Source organism: Lithobates pipiens, unplaced genomic scaffold, assembly GCF_037356315.1.
Source record: "Lithobates pipiens isolate NorthernLeopardFrog02 unplaced genomic scaffold, aLitPip1_a1.2 Scaffold_22, whole genome shotgun sequence".
Taxonomy (NCBI): Eukaryota; Metazoa; Chordata; class Amphibia; order Anura; family Ranidae; genus Lithobates; species Lithobates pipiens.
This window is the reverse complement of record NW_027507784.1, coordinates 29,054,167-29,072,892: the sequence shown is the minus strand read 5'-3', so window position 1 is coordinate 29,072,892 and position 18,726 is coordinate 29,054,167. Positions and strand designations below refer to the sequence as shown.

Below are 18,726 nucleotides of genomic sequence, written 5' to 3'. Positions count from 1 at the left end.
TAAGTGCCCCCCCCGTCAGTGCCCACAGTGCCACCCACAGTGCCCACAATCTGCCTCAAAGGTGCTGCACCCCAGTGCCGCCCATCAGTGCCCAGCAATGCAGCCCATCAGTGCCCACCAATGCAGCCCATCAGTGCCCACCAATGCAGCCCATCAGTGCCCACCAATGCAGCCCATCAGTGCCCACCAATGCAGCCCATCAGTGCCGCCTAATCAGCGCACTTCAATGAAGGAGAAAAATGACCCGTTTGCAAAATTTTATAACAAACTATTAAAACATGATTTTTTTTTTTGCATCTTTTTTTGTTTAGCAAAAAATAAAACTCCGAGCTGTAACTAAATACCACCAAAAGAAAGCTCTATTTGTGGGAAAAAAATGATAAAAATTTCATTTGAATACAGTGTTGCATGCCCGCGTAATTGTCACTCAAAGTGCATCAGCGCTGAAAGCTGAAAATTGGTCTGGGGCAGAGGGGGGTTTAAGTGCCCAGTAAGCAAGTGGTTAAAAACCCCATACATCTTTAAGGGGACCTAAAGGTTCAGTTTCTTGGCATAGCTCCACTCAAGAACGGGGCCTAACCCAGCATACACTGTGGGCCCCCTATGTACTAGAAAGGCCTAAAGCAGCATGGCAGAAATGCCTTGCAACACTGAACTGCCCTGTACAAGTATTGTATTCTCAAAAATGAAAATATATTTTTAAAACAGAACTTACATGGCACAACAACAGACTTGAGCTGCTTCCACACAGAGTACTGAATTGGTCCCTTGAATTTCCCCTGGCACAGGTCTTTCTCAATGAGAGTGTTTGCAGAGGACATGACATCTTTTTGTTGCTGCTGACATCTGGAAGGAAAGCAGAAGTAAACTTAATGTAGAACTTTTTGAGCATGCTGCCGAACCAAGACAATGCAGCCGATGTACAGATATTAAAATAAACTTACGTCTCAATGAACGTCTTGATGTCCTGCAAAAGGAAGAAAAAAAAAAAAAAAAAAAAAAAAAAAATGTAAGGGGAGATTCAAGGACAACTAAAAGACCAACATCCAATGTAAGTTTTGGGTGTCTCCACTCACAGTCAGGAAAGAAATGGAGTCCGTATCGTCCAGCCTCTCCTTGGCCACAGTGATATGCTCCTTGATGTTGTCCCCACTCTCCTGCATCTTGCCCACGTTGGTCTCCATTTCCTTCAGTAGACTCTCACCCTCCTGCTGAAGCTGCTCCAGCACTTTCTCTTTTCGCTCCTTCAGGAACTTGTGCAGCTTTTCAAACTCCGAAACAATGTGCTCCCGGTACTCCTTCAGGTTGGACTGGAGGTGGAAGAGAAGAGGTTACAGGTCAGAGAGGATTTACATTTTAGGAGACAAATTTCAAATGCACCCCGATCAGGAATTCAAAAAAAGACAACGCCTTAATTTTTTGGCTCGGTTTAGAAGGTAAACGGTAGACAATTTTTTTGGGTTGAATGAAAACACATACAAAAAAAAAAACTGTCATCTCCAGACGGAGCCGATGTACCAACTAAGCGAGGTTGGTTCATCGATCTCCCCCGCTGAGCTGCTGTGTTCTGGCAGGAGTCAGTCAGACGCTGGTTTCCCAGAATGCACATCCAAAAAGACCGACACACACGGACCGAGTATCAGCTGTTATTTTTCAGCCGGCCGCTGTTTGCAGATCTTCGGCCCGTGTTTATGGGGCCTAAATTATGAAGGCCTATATTTCAGATATCTATGGTGGAGCTATACTGTTGTACAAGCCTATTCCTTCTCTGCTAATCCCAGTCCCTCCAATGACAGATGCTCACCCTACTAATAAAATTCTGAATACTAGAAAACAAAGCCGACCCCAATTTGGGGTACATACCAGTATAAAATTCTATATTTTTCGTACATTATCAGTCCCTGCCCTCAAAGAGCTCACAATCTAAAGCCCCAACTAACATTCATACATACGAGGGTCGATTTAGACAAGAGCCCTATTAACTTACCAGCATGTCTTTGGAGTGTAGGAGGCAGGCGCAGGGAGAACATACAAACCCCATGCAGGTAGAGATTTGGTTGGGATTTGAACCAGACAACCCTAGTGCTGCCAAGCGGAAGTGCTAAGCAGTTACCAGTATCAAGCCAGTAGCTGCTGCAGCACCCACCTACTCCAATTTGACTAATCCAGGAACGCAATTTTTTTTTTGGGGGGGGGGGGGGGGGGGCGACACAATACACCCTCATGAATTAAATATAAACAGTATAGTCAGACAAATTTTTGTGTGTGAAAGATCCTACGCCGAATAGATAGATACCAAACATGTCATGCTTTGAAATTGCGCACACTCTAGGAATGGCTACAAACTACGGTACCTAAAAATCTCCATAGGCGGAGCTTTAAAAAAAATAATGGTTACCAGGCTAGAGTTACAGTGGAGGTTTAGTGCTAGAATAATTGATCTTGCTCTGACAATTATGGAGATACCTCACAAGTGTGATCTGAACACAGTTTACATATGCGGGAGCGACTCAAGTGCGTTTTATTTGCTGAGCGAGCTCGCAGGGAGGGGCGCTTTAAAAACATTTTTTTCCTTCTTATATTTTTTTACATTGTCACTTTAAAAAAAAAATTTGATCACTTTTATTCACATGGAACGTAAACATCCCTTGTGACAACAATAGGTGATGACAGGTACTCTTTATGGGGGGGGGGGGGGGGGGGGATCTAAAAGATCCCAAATCCCACCTTTGCACTTCAAGGTATTCAGATCGCAGAAAACTTCGATTCTGAACACTTTATTTTATTTTTTTTTTAAACCGACACCATTGGCAGCCGAGTAAACCAGAAGGGACGTTGCTTCCATGTTTACACAAAGGAGACTGGAAGGAAGCTGTTTCCGGCTTCCTTCCAGTCTCACTCTAGCCTGCGGAAGTGCCGGATCATGGATCGGGTCTCCCAGTGGGACGGGGAGCACGGAGGAAGGCGGGACGTCCCCTCTAGGGCTGAAACAACTAATTGATTAATCGACAACTAATCGATTATGAAATTAATCGATTACTATTTTCATAATCGATTAATCGGCCAGGGACATAATGGGGTTAAAAAAAAAAACTAAAATGAGCCCTTTATAGTACAAAAATATAATCACTACTGTAAATATTACTTTCACTGTTCTTCAGTAAAAAAAAATGACCCCCTTCCAGTAGCGATTATTTGCTTTTTTGTACTATAAAGGGCTCATTTTAGTTTTTTTAACCCCATTATGTTACTAAATGTCTTAGACCTGGTTCACATCTATATATGTTTATTGGTGCTTTTTGCAGAAACGCAACAGTTCATTTACATGGTTTCCTATGGGACGTGTTCATATCTGTGCTTTTTTCAGCCGCTGCATATTTGGAAAGGCTCAGGAACTTTTAACGCAAAATGGAGCTTTTTTGGTTCAATATACTTCAATGGAGAAGCTGCAGAAAAGAATGTTATTCGTTTTTGCAGCAATTTGTTTTTTTTAATCTGCCGAAAAAAAAAATGCAAAAAACGCAAATTGCAGTAAAATTACGTGCATAAAAATCAAAACGTACAGCAAAAAGCACTGCAGAAACAGATCAAAAGCAAAAACTGCATAGGTGTGTACCGAGCTGTATGCTGGCCTTATGGATCAATTTTCAGGTGAGAATATTCAAACGAAAAATCTTTGTACATTCGCTGAATGAAAGAATTTTGTTTGAATTTTTTAGTTCATTTCTGAACAAAAACCACATACACTGTCTGAAAATTCCTTTGACCGAGAAGTTTTCTATTTCCAAATTTTCCCGTCACTGTGGTTGAAAATGAATGTCAAATTTGACCCACTTCTTTTTTTTAAGTTTATTAACCGATTAATCGAAACAATAATCAGCCAACTAATCGATTATGAAAATAATCGTTAGTTGCAGCCCTAGTCCCCTCCCACTCCTTCAGGATAACAGCCAAGCGGCTTTAAGCCGTATCGGTTGTTATCCCTGAAGAGCCGAAAAAAATGATACCGGGGTGATGCAGGCATCATCCTGGTATAACCCCTTAAAGCCGAGGCCACATATGTGCGTTACGGTCAGAGCTAAGGGGTTAAAGACCAACTGAACTTCCACACTATAGAAAAAGCAAGGCATAGCCCGGCCATCACACACACCTTGCCTGGCGCGGTTAGAAGGTAAAAGCAGCCTCAGTGTGATTCATCCAGGCCACCACCCCCAACACGAGGTGGGGAAAACATGCTGAGGGTATGGGCCTGGATGAATCGAGCCGAGACTGCTTTTACCTGCTAACCACTCGGGCTGGGCTATTTCTACAGCGTGCTTTGGGTCTGGACAAACCATTCCCCAGCCTGCACCCTCACTAGTTAGCAGCACCAAATTCACCGTTCTAAGCCATTATCTTGGGTCACAATTGAAGTTTGTTTAAAATCTGTGAAATGTATCCCAGGTGTATCATAAAGGTCTGTATGGCGCAGTCACCTTCTTCCTCTTCCAGGTCCTGCTTAGCAAAACAAGTGGTAAGGTGGCACCCGCATTCCAAAGCCAAGCTGCGTGCGTCCATAGAAAAACACACAACACTGGTAAGCCACACCCCTGCTGCCGCCTCACAGGAATTTGACTGACAGCAGCAGGAGCCTCTGACTCTCCTGGACTTGCATCACCTGTAAGAACAGATGAGGGGAACGGTGCTGCAGCAGAGACAGCGCTGGAGTGGCAACAAGAGCCAGGCAAGTGTTTAGAGATGGGGGGGTGGGCAAGACAAGTAAGAGGGCATTTTTACCTTGGTGCAGAAAATACATTATGAAAAAAAACCTTACGACTCTAGAACCACATTAACCACCAATATCTTCCTGCAAGCCACTTGTATGTGTTTACTTACACTGTGGTTCTGAATCTTCTCCTTCTGCTGGTCGGTCAGCTGATCAGTCACCTTCAAGGCTTCCTCTAGCGGAGACACTATAGAAGACATCTCTGTCTGGAGGGAACAAGGCGAAAAAGGGTAAACACAGAGCGTCCAACCATAACAGTTTATGACCAGCCATCACACCATACCACTTACTCTGTAGACGCCCACTGCGTCCAGGATGGGAAGGAAGTTATGACTTGCATGTTTCAGGGAGTCACGGCAGATGACGCAGCTCAGGGTTCCATCATCCTTACAATACAGCTTCAGCCTCTCGTCATGCTCGGGGCATTTCTCGAGGGGACGGGCCTTTTCTTTCTCCGTAGGTTTGGAAGGAGTCACGGTGGCAGCAGAACCGGCAGTCTTCTTTACCAGGTTGGCCAGGGCTCGGTTGGTAGTGTATCTCTTGTCAGTTATGACTTCCTTACAGTCGGGGCAGGTGAAGGAATCCCGACCCTCCCAGGACTTGTCGATACAGTTGCGGCAAAAGTTGTGGCCGCATTCCACCATGACGGGATCCTTGAAGAGCTCATTGCACAGCAGACAGGTCAACTCCTCTGCAAAATCTCCAGAGGCCACAGCAGAACCACCCTGGGGGGCTTCATGGACCTCCACCTTGGCTTTCTAGAAAAAGAAAGAAGAGTCAGATGGTAGGGGGACAGAACATCAGAAACAGGGTCTGCACAATTAATGGCTTAAATTGCTAATCATGAGCCAAAGACTGGAGCTCAGAGAAACAAAGTCATGCTCCTTATGTATGCAGATAAGGCTCTCCAAAGATCTGGGCAACAATGTCATGTTTTTCATGGCAGGACTATAAGTGGCTGCCTATCCTTCAGGGTATACAAAGCATGCCATAGTCTCTGCCAATTCATAATATGGACTCCTCAAGGACAGTTTCACTTCCATCTACTGGTTTTCTTAAAGACAGACCAGGAGGTTCTGGTGAATAAAGACATCTGTTACAAAGTTGGGTGGTATAACCTTAATTGTATGCTTGGCACAATACAAAGTATATGTATTTCATAGCAGAGCGGCTGCTGGGGAAGCCGACAAATAACTGTAGAATTTGGTGCCACTACGGTAATTGCTGTGATCCTCGCTGGGTCCGGTCCTGGACAGCTTGCCCTCTGCACACATTACAGGGGGTTGCTTGCTCAGCATTGCCACCATTCTCAGAATGCCCAGAAGAGTTGAAGCTGTTACAGCTGCAAAGGGTGGGCCAACTCAATATTGAACCCTACGGACTAAGACTTGGATGCCATTAACGTTCATTTGTGTGTAAAGGCAGGCGTCCCAATACTTTTAGTAAAATAGTGTACAGTAGAACCTCGGTTAACGAGCGTTTCACAATACAAGCAATTTTCTTTTTTAAATCCTGACTGTTTGCGAGTGTTGTCCTACAAAACGAGCATTCAAGCCTCTGGTGTGCAGTACCGCATTTGGCCAGAGGTACGGGTGTGCCGGTGACACTCGGAGCCGTTGGGAAATACTCAGAAACACTGCCAAGCCCTTGAGGGTTTGAGTGCATCTGAGTATTTCCAAGTCTCCCCCCCACCACCTCTGGCCACATGCGGTATTGCATGTAATAGAAGTTAAAGTGGAACCTGTAATTTATTTATTGTAATTATAACCTGTAGAACCTGTTTTATTAAATATAATTATAATATAATATACAAATTGTAAAAAAAAAAAAAAGCCTGTGTGTTAGAGAAATAAATATATATATATATATATATATATATATATATATATACACACACACATATATACACACACACACACATATATATATATATATATATATATATACATACATACATACATGTGTGTTAGTTTTAATTCATTAAAGTAATTTTTTTTAAAGTTGCATTTGAAAGACCGCTGCGCAAATACAATGTGGGACATAAAATATTGCAACCACCATTTTATTCTACTAAAAATACACAGAATGTTTGGGGGTTTTAAGTAATTTTCTAGCAAAAAAATTATTTTAACTTGAAACCAACAAATGTCAGAAAAAGGTTTCCTCACAAAGAAGTCTATTCCATTGACAAATTGTTACAATGTTTATACTTAAGTTTAATTGATAAAAAAAGTTTTGATTCTTGGCAGACTGCCCAGTTTTTCTCTTCCTTTATTTTGATTGGCTGTGGCTTCAGAAGAGCAGAGAGAATTCTTTGCATAGAAAGAATTGTGAAACACTTTATGACACAAAAGGTGAGAGAGTGTCCCTCAGGTTCACAAAAGATTACACTATATAAAAAAGTACCCTCATCCAAATTCATAATTTGAGAATATTGACAGGTATGTAAATGCCAGAGCAGTTGCTTATGTTGAGCCCTGTATATAAAGGACAGTGGTCAGCATAAGCAACTGCTCTGGCATTTACATACCTGTCCATATTGTGAAACAGTCAAGATCACGATAACGATTCTTGCCGATTGTGCAGCTCTAAACTTTCAGGCAAAATGTATTTGCTTATTCTTGCATATGAAATTTTTCCCAAAGACATTTTGTGATACAGAAATCAATATTACCAAAGTGATTGGGATGTGAGGTTCTCCCAATTACTAAGAGGGAATTTATCTTCATCAACCTTCAGTATGAAATGACAGCCGGTGCTGACAAATCTCAAAGAGGAAGTAAATCCTGATGAGTTTACTTCCTCTTTGATTCCCTGCAAAGGCAAAGCATAATGGACTATTATGCATCACATAGTAGTCCATTATGTGTCATTTACCTGACACAGGAGCCAGCGATGTCACCGCTGTCCCCTGTAGTCCGGAGCATCGTCCTTCCGGTTATCGGTGCTCTGGCCACGCGCAGCGATGACGTCACTCCCGCGCATGCGCATCGGAGCCGCCACTAACGGCATATCGCCGCTACCAGTGGCATGCTGCTAATGGCGATAGTGCACCTGCGCCGTAGACAGCGGGGCCCGTCTTTCAGCAAATATCTCCTAAACCGTGTAGGTTTAGCAGATATTTCTTGGACCTACAGGTAAGCCTTAATCTAGGTTTACCTGTAGGTCAAAGTGGTTTGGAAGGGTTTACAACCACTTTAACACTCAATTTTAAAGAAAGAAACAATTTTACCAAAACACCAAATTTTATTTCAGTAGGTATGAATCCGACATCCAACTCGAGGAAACATTTAGTAGAGAAAGTTATATCAGTTATTATATTTTACCTTTGTATGAACTTTAGTACTTTACTATGACTGATGGCCCAGTGTTCAGGAAAAGTATGGGCAATGCTGGTCTCAGTCTTGTATAAACCTTCTAGTATAAAAAAAAAAAAAAAAAAAAAACCGCCAACCTCCAGAATTGCCAATATCCAGAACTGTGCAAAAAGACAGCGCTGCCCAGACACCCCTCACTGCAGTGTAAATCTGTACCGGTGAACTATAAGCACTACAATAAAGTGGTAGTAAAGTTTTTTTTTTTAATGTACCTAAAGGTAAGCCTATAATACTTACCTGTAGGTACAGTGAATATCTTCTAAACTTACAGTGTTCGATAGATATTCACACTGGATGCAGCAGGTGACATCAGAGGCACATTCACCCTGAAGGTCTGGCATAATGTGCCATCCCTTCAGAGCTCTGTGCCACAGCTGAGGGTTCCTGTGCACATGATCGCACTCAGCCACAGCCCGAGAACCCAGAAGGAAGATCGGGCGAAGATGGAAGCTCTAGCACCGCTGAAGGGCTTTGTTCCAAGGCAAATATTTCATAATGTGCTAGCACATTATGCCATTGCCTTGCAGGGGATTTTCTTTTATGCTGCAGTTTACTACCAACTTTAAGGGTTTGTTCACACTAGCAGTTGTGAGGTGGCAAACCATCATGTTTTTTATCTGCCTAGCAACTGCAGAGAAGCAGCGCCCAGGGGTATCAACGTGCCATGGTGCTTTGCCACGTGGCCACGGCAGGAACCTACCTCCCATTGCTTTCAGCGGGCATAGCTCCCACCAAATGTGACCCATTCAAGTGAATAGGTACAGGCTGCAAGTACTCCATAACCGCATGCAATTCATGCAGTTGCAGCATGATAGCGCAGGGCTCAAGCAATTAAAAGCAGGTGGAGGGGAGGCGAAAAAACACAACCTCACCACTTGTCAAATGCTTTCTGAAGAGTGATACAAATGCTCATGGCTTTTCAGAGAGGAGCCATTTATACAACTGTAGATAGCCTTAAGAGGAGTAAATCAGTGATGGGGGGGGGGGGGGGGGAGTATTTTTATTTTTTATATATCTTATGATAGAGGTCATCATACACCCTTCTCTGTGCCCGTCAGGGTAAATATACACTAAGCCATGCATATGCAGCTCAGCGTACATTTATATCACTCTGTGCTGCGAAGAGACTCATGCATGGGAGTGACATGAACACAGCCTGATCCAAAAAGTCCAAACTTTAGGGAAAAAAAAAAGAAAAAAAAAAAAAAAGAAGGGTTGGGTGGAGATGAGAGTGCCAGTGAAAGTTCCGACAACGGAGCACTTGGAGGGGATCTCTTGGCAGGAAAGTCTGCCACAAAAATCCAATATACAATGCATACAACTACATTATGGTTTAATGCTCACGGGGGCAATTTTTTAGGCAGAGGTATAATTCCAATTTGAAGCCATGATAAGCTCATGTATGGGGGGGGGGGGGGAAGTCTACCTCCCTAGTCAGATATCGGTTAGTACAATAAATGAGCAGAAAGGGGCATGAAGTCTTACACTAAATGCCTCAGTCCATGAATGCCACCAGTGACCACCATATTATCCTCCATTCAAGCTCTGAATCTGTGCCATGAACTACAGTAATATGGGCCAACACACTTCTTGCCAAGAGCAGAACACATCAGTGTGAGGTCAGCCTGTGAAGCCCAACTAGGAGCAAACTAGGAGTAAAACGCTTACTAAAAAGGTTAAAGCAGCTAAAAACACATTTCCTTCAAAAGCCACCCCCATGGTGATGGTCTTCTTCCACATCCTGGCAAATCTCCACATTTAGGTGTTGGGAGAACTTTGTCAATGGTCTATACACCATATTGACCTGACTTCTGATCTTAAAGCCCAAGTTTGTGCCCAGTAAGCTTACTGGGGTTCACAACAAAAGCATACACGGCTCAGGCCAACCAGGTGCAATGTGTCCCCAAGTGCTCGCCCCGGCTCACCACCGTTACTGATGAAGAAAGTGGGCACACACTGGAAGAAGAAGTTTGCTTGATAAGAATCTTTATTGTTGCATGCCAGACAGATGATACAGGACCAAGGTAAACGTTTCACATGGCTATACCGTGCTCGTTTGTTGTGAACAAGCATGGTATAGCCATGTGAAACATTAGCCTTGGTCCCGTATCTGTCTGGCATACAATAAAAGATTCCTGTCAGGCAAACTTCTTGTTCCATCGCGCGGCCACTTTCTTCTACAAGCTTACTAGGGTTCATGAAGTTGAAGACTTCATTGTATCAAAAGCCACCTCTACGACGAGTGGTTTCTTCTACGTCTAGCAAATCCGCTAATTTAACAGACAGGCCAAGTAGAGCTTCCACTGTACATCTCCTGCTGTACTTTTGGATGCATGCGCTGTCTGTCTCAGAAACCAGCACTACAAGCGTCTCTCTGCCTCCCTCTCCTTCCAACCATTACAGCACACAGGCCTGGAGGAGAGAGACATGACCACAGGAGTCTGAGACCTGCAGTTCTTACATGAGCAGCCCAGCAGCAACTCCAATATTCCCTGGATGTGAACAAGAAGTAGAAGAAAGCAGCCATCGACAAGGTGGCTAATGAGGCAATTGAGTCTTCAACTGTGTTAACCCTAGTAAGCTCACTGTGCCCGAGTTGGGCTTTAAGGTCAGAAGTCTGATCAATATGGAGTATAGGCACTTGACTAAATTCCACAACATGGAGATGAGATTTGCCAGGATTTAGGAGGACCATAACTATGTGGTTGGCCTTTGAAGCAAAGTAGTCTTCAGCGGCCTCAACCCTAGTAAGCTTATCGTGCTCAGAGTTGGGCTTTAAAGGCTGACCTCACACCATTGTGTTCCGCACTTGGTAAAAAGTGCGTTTTACCACATATTACTATAGTTCATGGAACACATTCATGGACTGAATGGGGTGGGGGAGAACATGGTGGTCAATGATGGCATCCATGGGCTGAGGCAGTTGATGCACGATCTCATGTCCCTTTTCTGCTCCATCATGCCAACGGATATCTGTTGACTACAGAGGTAGATGTCCCCTATACACAGGCGAGTCTTTAAAGTGGAATTAAAGCTCTGCCTCAAAAATGGACCCCAGAAGCTTTATGCCAAAAAAAAATATATTATATTATATTATATATATATATATATATATATATATATATATATATATATATATATATATATATATTTCACAAAAATGTTATTGGTTTCAACTTCTGGAGATATACATGGTATTTCAGGTCAAACACTAAACACATCAGGCCCTCAGGATCTTCTGGGGTTTAGTGACAAGTGTCTGGAGGTCTCCAGTGATAGTCCACTGCAGTCATATTGAGTTCAATTAAATTCGGAACACCTTTGTAGTACAGAACTTGGAAAAGCAGGAGTAAAGAGTTCTGCTGGAGACTGAAAGGGGATATTGGCTGTGGTAGGACAGCATGGGACCTCCAACCAAACATTGTCACTGAAGCTTAGAGGATAGTATCCCAGTACCATTGCCAATATCATTTTTATCATCATCTGCTTTACCGCCGCAATGCATTGCATGTTTTTGGAGGCCATTACAGCATGGCACCAGAACATTGAATGGGCCACTCTCAGAGGGCATTAATCCCACCGAAAGCCACAGCGGGTGTAGATCCTGCTTCGGCACAATGCAAAGCATTGCAGCATGTGTATTCTCTCAGCTGCTGCGCATTCACCAGTCTTAAAGTGGGAGTAAACGCCCATGTATGATTTTTACCTATTAGGTAAGCCCATAAGCCGGCTCACCTATTAGGTACAGTAAATATCTCCTGATGAGTTTAGGAGATATTTAGTTGAGATGCAGCTGGTGACACATGCGCTCTGAAGGAACGGCATTACCCGTGCATGTCATCGCCGGCCCAGCCATTACTATTGCTGAAGCCCACAAACCCGGAAAGACTACCGGGGGGGGGGGGAAGATGGAAGCGCCCCCAGTGGTGACAGTGTGTCACTGGGAGGGCTTCGTTTTCAGGTACATCTGTCATAATATGCTAGTATGCATACTAGTACATTAGGATTTAAACTGCCCAGGGTCCATTTTTTTTTTAATGTGGTTTACTACCTCTTTAACCCCTTTATGACTGCCTAACATATGCGGTGGCAAAAGGGTGGGTTTTAAATCCCACATGCCGCACATACGCATTCCATGAGCAGTCGATGTTAAGCATGAGCTCACAGCACATAGAAGCAGCTGTGAAGGACAGCTCTTGGACCCGGCAGGACTAGCTCCAAATCATGCGACAGCCAATCACATTGGTCACATGATCTGCCACTCTCTTCCCCCCGATGTATAGAATTTTTTTTAAGGGGAGGGGTTAAAGTTGCAAATGCTGGCAGAAGGCTCCCAACAGAAGAAGATCTGTGCCCTCCACAGAACAGATCTGCCCATGTCTGCAACATGTTGAGCAGGGTAATGGGGCTTGAGAGAAAAGCGCACTTTTCCTTTAACTAGATAGGTGTTCATGGAACACCTGAAATAACACTCGAGATATATCCCATCCCAACCCCCCCCCCCCCCGCCCCCAATTTGGCACCAGTGGAAATTCTCCACGTGCACACATTAGGCCGGCCAGGATGAACGTCAGCTACATCAGACACCCCGTCTGGCACAGACACAAGCGCACAAACGCCATTCGCAACTTGCCAGAGGCACTGAGTCGCCATCGGCGGGAGGAACAATTCCAAACATGCGGTGAGAGCTGACGGAGTGGATGGGCGGTACTTGCGCCTCGCGTTACCTTCGGTTCAGGCTCGCCATCCTCGGTTTTTGCCTTCTGGGGTGTTTTTCCATTATCCAAGGCCTTCTGGTCCGGTCCATTGCCCACCTCCTCCTCTTCTTCCTCCTCCTCCTCCTCCTCTTCCTCCTCCTTCACTGGCTTAGGCACCAGTTTGGTTTTGTCCACCCACTTGTTTAGGCGACGGTTCACTGTAGGAGAAAAGCGAGCTCACAATAAGTAATTTTGATAATAAAACAAAGCAAGGAAATGGGGAAAACTTGGCTCAATTCTGAGCTCATACAAGTATTATAAACTCCAGGTTAAGCAAATTTTGTCACGTGTAAATCTTCCTGAAACTTGGAGAGTATCATTTCTTCCAGATCTGTGCAGCAATACACTGACACTGGATTACAGAAAGCTCCTGTATAGAAGCAAAGACCGCTCAGTGCGGCCCTTTCTCTCCTTGTGCAGGGTGACTGGTCTGGTCTCCGCCCCCTTCTGCAGTTTTCTGCACCTGGAGTGGGTGGAGCCTGCTAGGCCCCTCCCACAGCTCTGCTCAAGCAAGAGACAACTGCTACTTTTTGCAAGGAAATTTCTGGATTTTCAATGGCATTTGTTGCACACAGATTATTCTATTGCAGATCAAAAACATTTAATGTGCCTGGAGTTTAACTTTAAGAAGCTGCAACATAGTGTATGACTATGGTTTCACAACGAAACCAAGTAGGAAGAAAAAAAAAAAAAAAAAAAAAAAATTAAAAACAAAAGTCAAATGCACCCCTGCAAATTGAATTTGTTGTCAATTTCATGCAGAGCAAGAAATTAAATAAACCAAATTGTAGCAGAAAAAAAAAATAGCCAATTTTAAAAAGTTTTGGAAATTTGGATTGTGTCTACCCATTCAAAGCGTTCTCACCCTGTCAGTTCTAATAGTAGCTGGGCACGGCTCACCCCCTTGGTCTGCTTGCTTTGAGCGCTACCAACCATGCACAGGAATGGTTAAAGCAGAACTAAAACCATCAATTTAACAGTTTCAAGAAATAGTTCTGCTCCAAACAGCCTACATGATTTCCCATTAGAGGCTTACTGGGTTTACCAAAAAAGGTGTTACACTGAAGGCAAACACAGATAAGAACACCGGCCAGCAGGTCTTTGATTCACGAGAAATGAAGATCCAGAGTCACCAAGCTCCTTGGATATCACTGTTCAGAAATGCCAAGGCAGGGCTCGCTACATTTTCTAGAGCTAGCTTCCTTATTTAAAGCAGAAGCATGGCCAAAGATCTTTTGACTATACTTCTCCTGTAGGTCACTGTAGTACACTTCAGTCTGCACTCAGGTAACCTGTTATTGAGCCAACAGTGGTCTAAAGCTGCTGTCAGCTGTCTTCAGAGAGCCAGTCCAGGCTCTGCAGGAATCCCGACAATAACGTTGGAACCCACCCACGTGCCCGACCAGCAGCTGGCTTAGCCACTCGGTAAGCTGCTGGGAACCTGAGCCTGCCACTTCCACCCCCTCTACAGCCCAGTGCTCATCGAAGATAGAGAACCGAGCGATCAGTGGTCATGTGATCCATCCGTCTTAGAGCTGGCAGGGGACAGCAGCAGCATTTGATCAGTTCTGCAGCCATCTAAGTGGGTATGACTTTGTACATATCCCAAACTTTAAAGGCCAAGCTCAACAATAAAAATAGGAAGTAGTTGCACATATAATTGCAAACAAAATAACGTGCATTTTTTTTTTTTTTTGCAAACGATTCCACAAAGCATTGCAATCGTGATTGATGGCAGATGCAATGTCGGGCTTCTGCAGAATCTTTTCTCCATTACTGTACCAGTTCGAGAGCTGGAGGAAGAGTCAATGGTCTAGGAGTATGGTGATCACCGCACTTTTGTTCCATTGAGAAGTCCACGACTTTCATCACTGATGTGGCCTTGTGGGTGGAGCCCATTACAGCCATATTTATTTCAAATATGATAGCGGCTGAGGGGGGACAAGAACCCCCTACACACCGAGGGGGAATGGGGGGGTTGCTTGGCAACATGTTACATCCCAAGTATTGGCATAACAGGTCACTTTGCACTACCTCGGGGATATAGTTTTAACAAGCAGCCTGAGAAGACAATATATACAGCCTGGAAGTCCATCAGATGCATTCATGATTTCATGCATAACAAATCACATAACGTGAGAAGAAATGAGACCACCACTGATAGGATTATAATGCACTCACCGGATACACTGACCTCAGTTACCAAGAAAACACAAACATATTTGCAATATAGGAAAGCCCTCTGTACAGGAACCAAACCCAGCGACACCCTTTGTGCTATGGTGTCATCTACAAGAGTAGACATCCCACCACAACAGGATCCAAAAGGGAGATATAAATATAGTGCAAAGTGTTTAATTAAAAAAAATAAAAATTAAATAAAAACCACACACACACCACACCCACACATTAAAAACACTGCTTACACTAAAACAAGGCATTTTACTTGCAGTCAGAGCCTGGCCTGATGACACCCACATGAAACGCTCTGGTACTACCAGTAAAATCAGTCTGTATATGCAGTAAAGCATGCTTGTTATACTCACTGTTGGGCCCAAGGAATTTAATCCTCCACATTGTGCAAAAAGACTGTTTGAGCATGTCTTCGGAGTCGGTCTGCGCATGCTCAGTTAGGGGTGCATTGCTAGAGTTTCTTCTTTTCTTGGGAGAGTGCATGTGATCAGCACAGGGCCAATCAGCACTGTCCAGACAGAGGGTCAGGGGTCATGCAGTCTCCCAGTACAGCCAGAAAACTCCTTATATAAGCTTTAACAGAGCTTGTTAACCAGAGATACATGTTCTGTATTTACGTCACAAGACTCGTATATACTACTGATGACAAAAAAGGTATTTAGCAGTTTTGATTTACTAAAATCATTGCATCTCCATGTTCTGTGTACAGTGGAAGACCAGATATAGTGAATGCAGGCTCCTGGGTATAGTAACACTTTAATGGCAAAAAAAAAAAAAAAAAAAGATAAGTATGAACTTACAATAAAGTGACCTAATCTGGACATTTTACTAGAAACCCCTCCAATGGAACGCCTGACCACGCCAACAGTGTCTAAACACTCGCACCAGGTTGACAGCAAAGGAAAGATGCATATTCTGAGGCAGACATTGCAGGAACCAAAAGGGAAGGGAACCCCCCAAAGACGCCCCAATAGCCGGCCCCTGACAAGGGAACCCCCCCCCCCCCCCCCCAAGGACGCCCCCTGACAAGGGAACCCCCCCAAGGACGCCCCCTGACAAGGGAACCCCCCCAAGGACGCCCCCTGACAAGGGAACCCCCCCAAGGACGCCCCCTGACAAGGGAACCCCCCCCCAATAGCCGGCCCCTGACAAGGGAACCCCAAGGACGCCCCAATAGCCGGCCCCTGACAAGGGAACCCCCAAGGACGCCCCAATAGCCGGCCCCTGACAAGGGAACCCCCAAGGACGCCCCAATAGCCGGCCCCTGACAAGGGAACCCCCAAGGACGCCCCAATAGCCGGCCCCTGACAAGGGAACCCCCCCCAAGGACGCCCCCTGACAAGGGAACCCCCCCCCCCCAAGGACGCCCCAATAGCCGGCCCCTGACAAGGGAACCCCCCCAAGGACGCCCCAATAGCCGGCCCCTGACAAGGGAACCCCCCCCCCCCCAATAGCCGGCCCCTGACAAGGGAACCCCCCCCCCCCCAATAGCCGGCCCCTGACAAGGGAACCCCCCCCCCCCCCCAATAGCCGGCCCCTGACAAGGGAACCCCCCCCCCCCCAATAGCCGGCCCCTGACAAGGGAACCCCCCCAAGGACGCCCCAATAGCCGGCCCCTGACAAGGGAACCCCCCCAAGGACGCCCCAATAGCCGGCCCCTGACAAGGGAACCCCCCCCAAGGACGCCCCAATAGCCGGCCCCTGACAAGGGAACCCCCCCCAAGGACGCCCCAATAGCCGGCCCCTGACAAGGGAACCCCCCCCAAGGACGCCCCAATAGCCGGCCCCTGACAAGGGAACCCCCCCAAGGACGTCCCAATAGCCGGCCCCTGACAAGGGAACCCCCCCAAGGACGCCCCAATAGCCGGCCCCTGACAAGGGAACCCCCCCAAGGACGTCCCAATAGCCGGCCCCTGACAAGGGAACCCCCCCCAAGGACGCCCCAATAGCCGGCCCCTGACAAGGGAACCCCCCCAAGGACGTCCCAATAGCCGGCCCCTGACAAGGGAACCCCCCCAAGGACGTCCCAATAGCCGGCCCCTGACAAGGGAACCCCCAAGGACGTCCCAATAGCCGGCCCCTGACAAGGGAACCCCCAAGGACGTCCCAATAGCCGGCCCCTGACAAGGGAACCCCCAAGGACGTCCCAATAGCCGGCCCCTGACAAGGGAACCCCCAAGGACGTCCCAATAGCCGGCCCCTGACAAGGGAACCCCCCCCAAGGACGTCCCAATAGCCGGCCCCTGACAAGGGAACCCCCCCCAAGGACGTCCCAATAGCCGGCCCCTGACAAGGGAACCCCCCCCAAGGACATCCCAATAGCCGGCCCCTGACATGGGAACCCCCCCCAAGGACGTCCCAATAGCCGGCCCCTGACAAGGGAACCCCCCCCCCCCCCCCCCAAGGACGTCCCAATAGCCGGCCCCTGACAAGGGAACCCCCCCCAAGGACGTCCCAATAGCCGGCCCCTGACAAGGGAACCCCCCCCCCCCCAAGGACGTCCCAATAGCCGGCCCCTGACAAGGGAACCCCCCCCCCCCCCAAGGACGTCCCAATAGCCGGCCCCTGACAAGGGAACCCCCAAGGATGTCCCAATAGCCGGCTCAACATCCCAAGGCTGGGTTATGGGAATGAAACTACAAGAAAGTTCCAATAGGTGGTTCAGCAGGAAAGGAACTACAGTAGTACCTTGGATTACGAGCATAATTTGTTTCAGAAGAATGCTTGTAATGCAAAGCACTTGTGTATCAAAGTGAATTTCCCAATAGAAGTCAATGGAAACTCAAATAATGCATTCCACAGTCTCTGCTGGTGTATGCACTCCAGATGTGTGGGAGTGCCACAAACACTCGTGAACGGAGTGTCTCCGGCGCCCCCCCTCTGGCCACATGTGGTAGTGTTCGAAATGCTTGTAATCCAAAAGGTATTACTGTACAAGAATATTTCAATAGCTAGTCCTGAGAGGAAAAGGGGGGGGGGCAGAGGTTGTAGCCTTGCAAGTCCACTGTACTAACATGCTTCAGGGCCATGTCCACCATCTACTGTTCTTGTAGTTGCCTTCCCTTTTGGCTCTTGCAGTGTTCACCTCAAGAGTATCCATTGCATCAACCCTTTTGCAAACAATCTAGTGAGAGTGTTCAGGAGAAATTGTTGGGGATACCTGGCATTCCACTGAATGAGTTCTTCATGGTGATAGGCACCAATCAAGAAGATTCATTCTAAAAATTCTCAGCAGTATATGGCAGCCTTGTGACCATCAGAGTCTGGTAAAAGCTCTAGCAATACACAAACTGAGCATGTGCAGTTGTCCCCTGGTTCTGCATCAGAAAATATATTGGGGACAGTGGAAGAAGGGGAGGATCATGGGAGATAGGATCACTTTTTTTTTTTTTTTTAAACAACGCAGAGGATTCACCCCTTAGGTTCCAAGGTGAGTATAACAAGCATGCTTTACTGCATATACACACTGATTTTACTGTTGTGGGTTTAGCCACACTTGCTCTGCACTATCCAGCTTGTTCTGTTTCCAGTTTCTCTTTTCTGGATAAAGCTTATTTTAGGTAAATTATTAAACATTTCAGTCAACCAAAAGTGATGGCCATAGATAAGTGTTCTGTGAGAGCACCAATGGTCA

The 18,726-nt window shown here is 46.0% G+C and overlaps 1 protein-coding gene across 2 annotated transcripts in view; it reads right to left on the bottom strand.

The window, feature by feature from the left end:
• The window catches only part of LOC143923499 (nuclear factor 7, brain-like), a 744,238-nt gene that overhangs the window by 2,379 nt on the left and 723,133 nt on the right, over positions 1-18,726 (bottom strand). For both annotated transcript variants that reach the window (XM_077447208.1, XM_077447209.1), the window contains exons 3-8: positions 12,870-13,057; positions 5,056-5,523; positions 4,876-4,971; positions 1,077-1,310; positions 945-967; positions 716-846 (exon numbers count right to left, since the gene is read on the bottom strand). In XM_077447208.1, the coding sequence (XP_077303334.1) occupies positions 716-846; positions 945-967; positions 1,077-1,310; positions 4,876-4,971; positions 5,056-5,523; positions 12,870-13,057 (1,140 nt within the window). The remainder of the gene's footprint in view (positions 1-715; positions 847-944; positions 968-1,076; positions 1,311-4,875; positions 4,972-5,055; positions 5,524-12,869; positions 13,058-18,726) is intronic.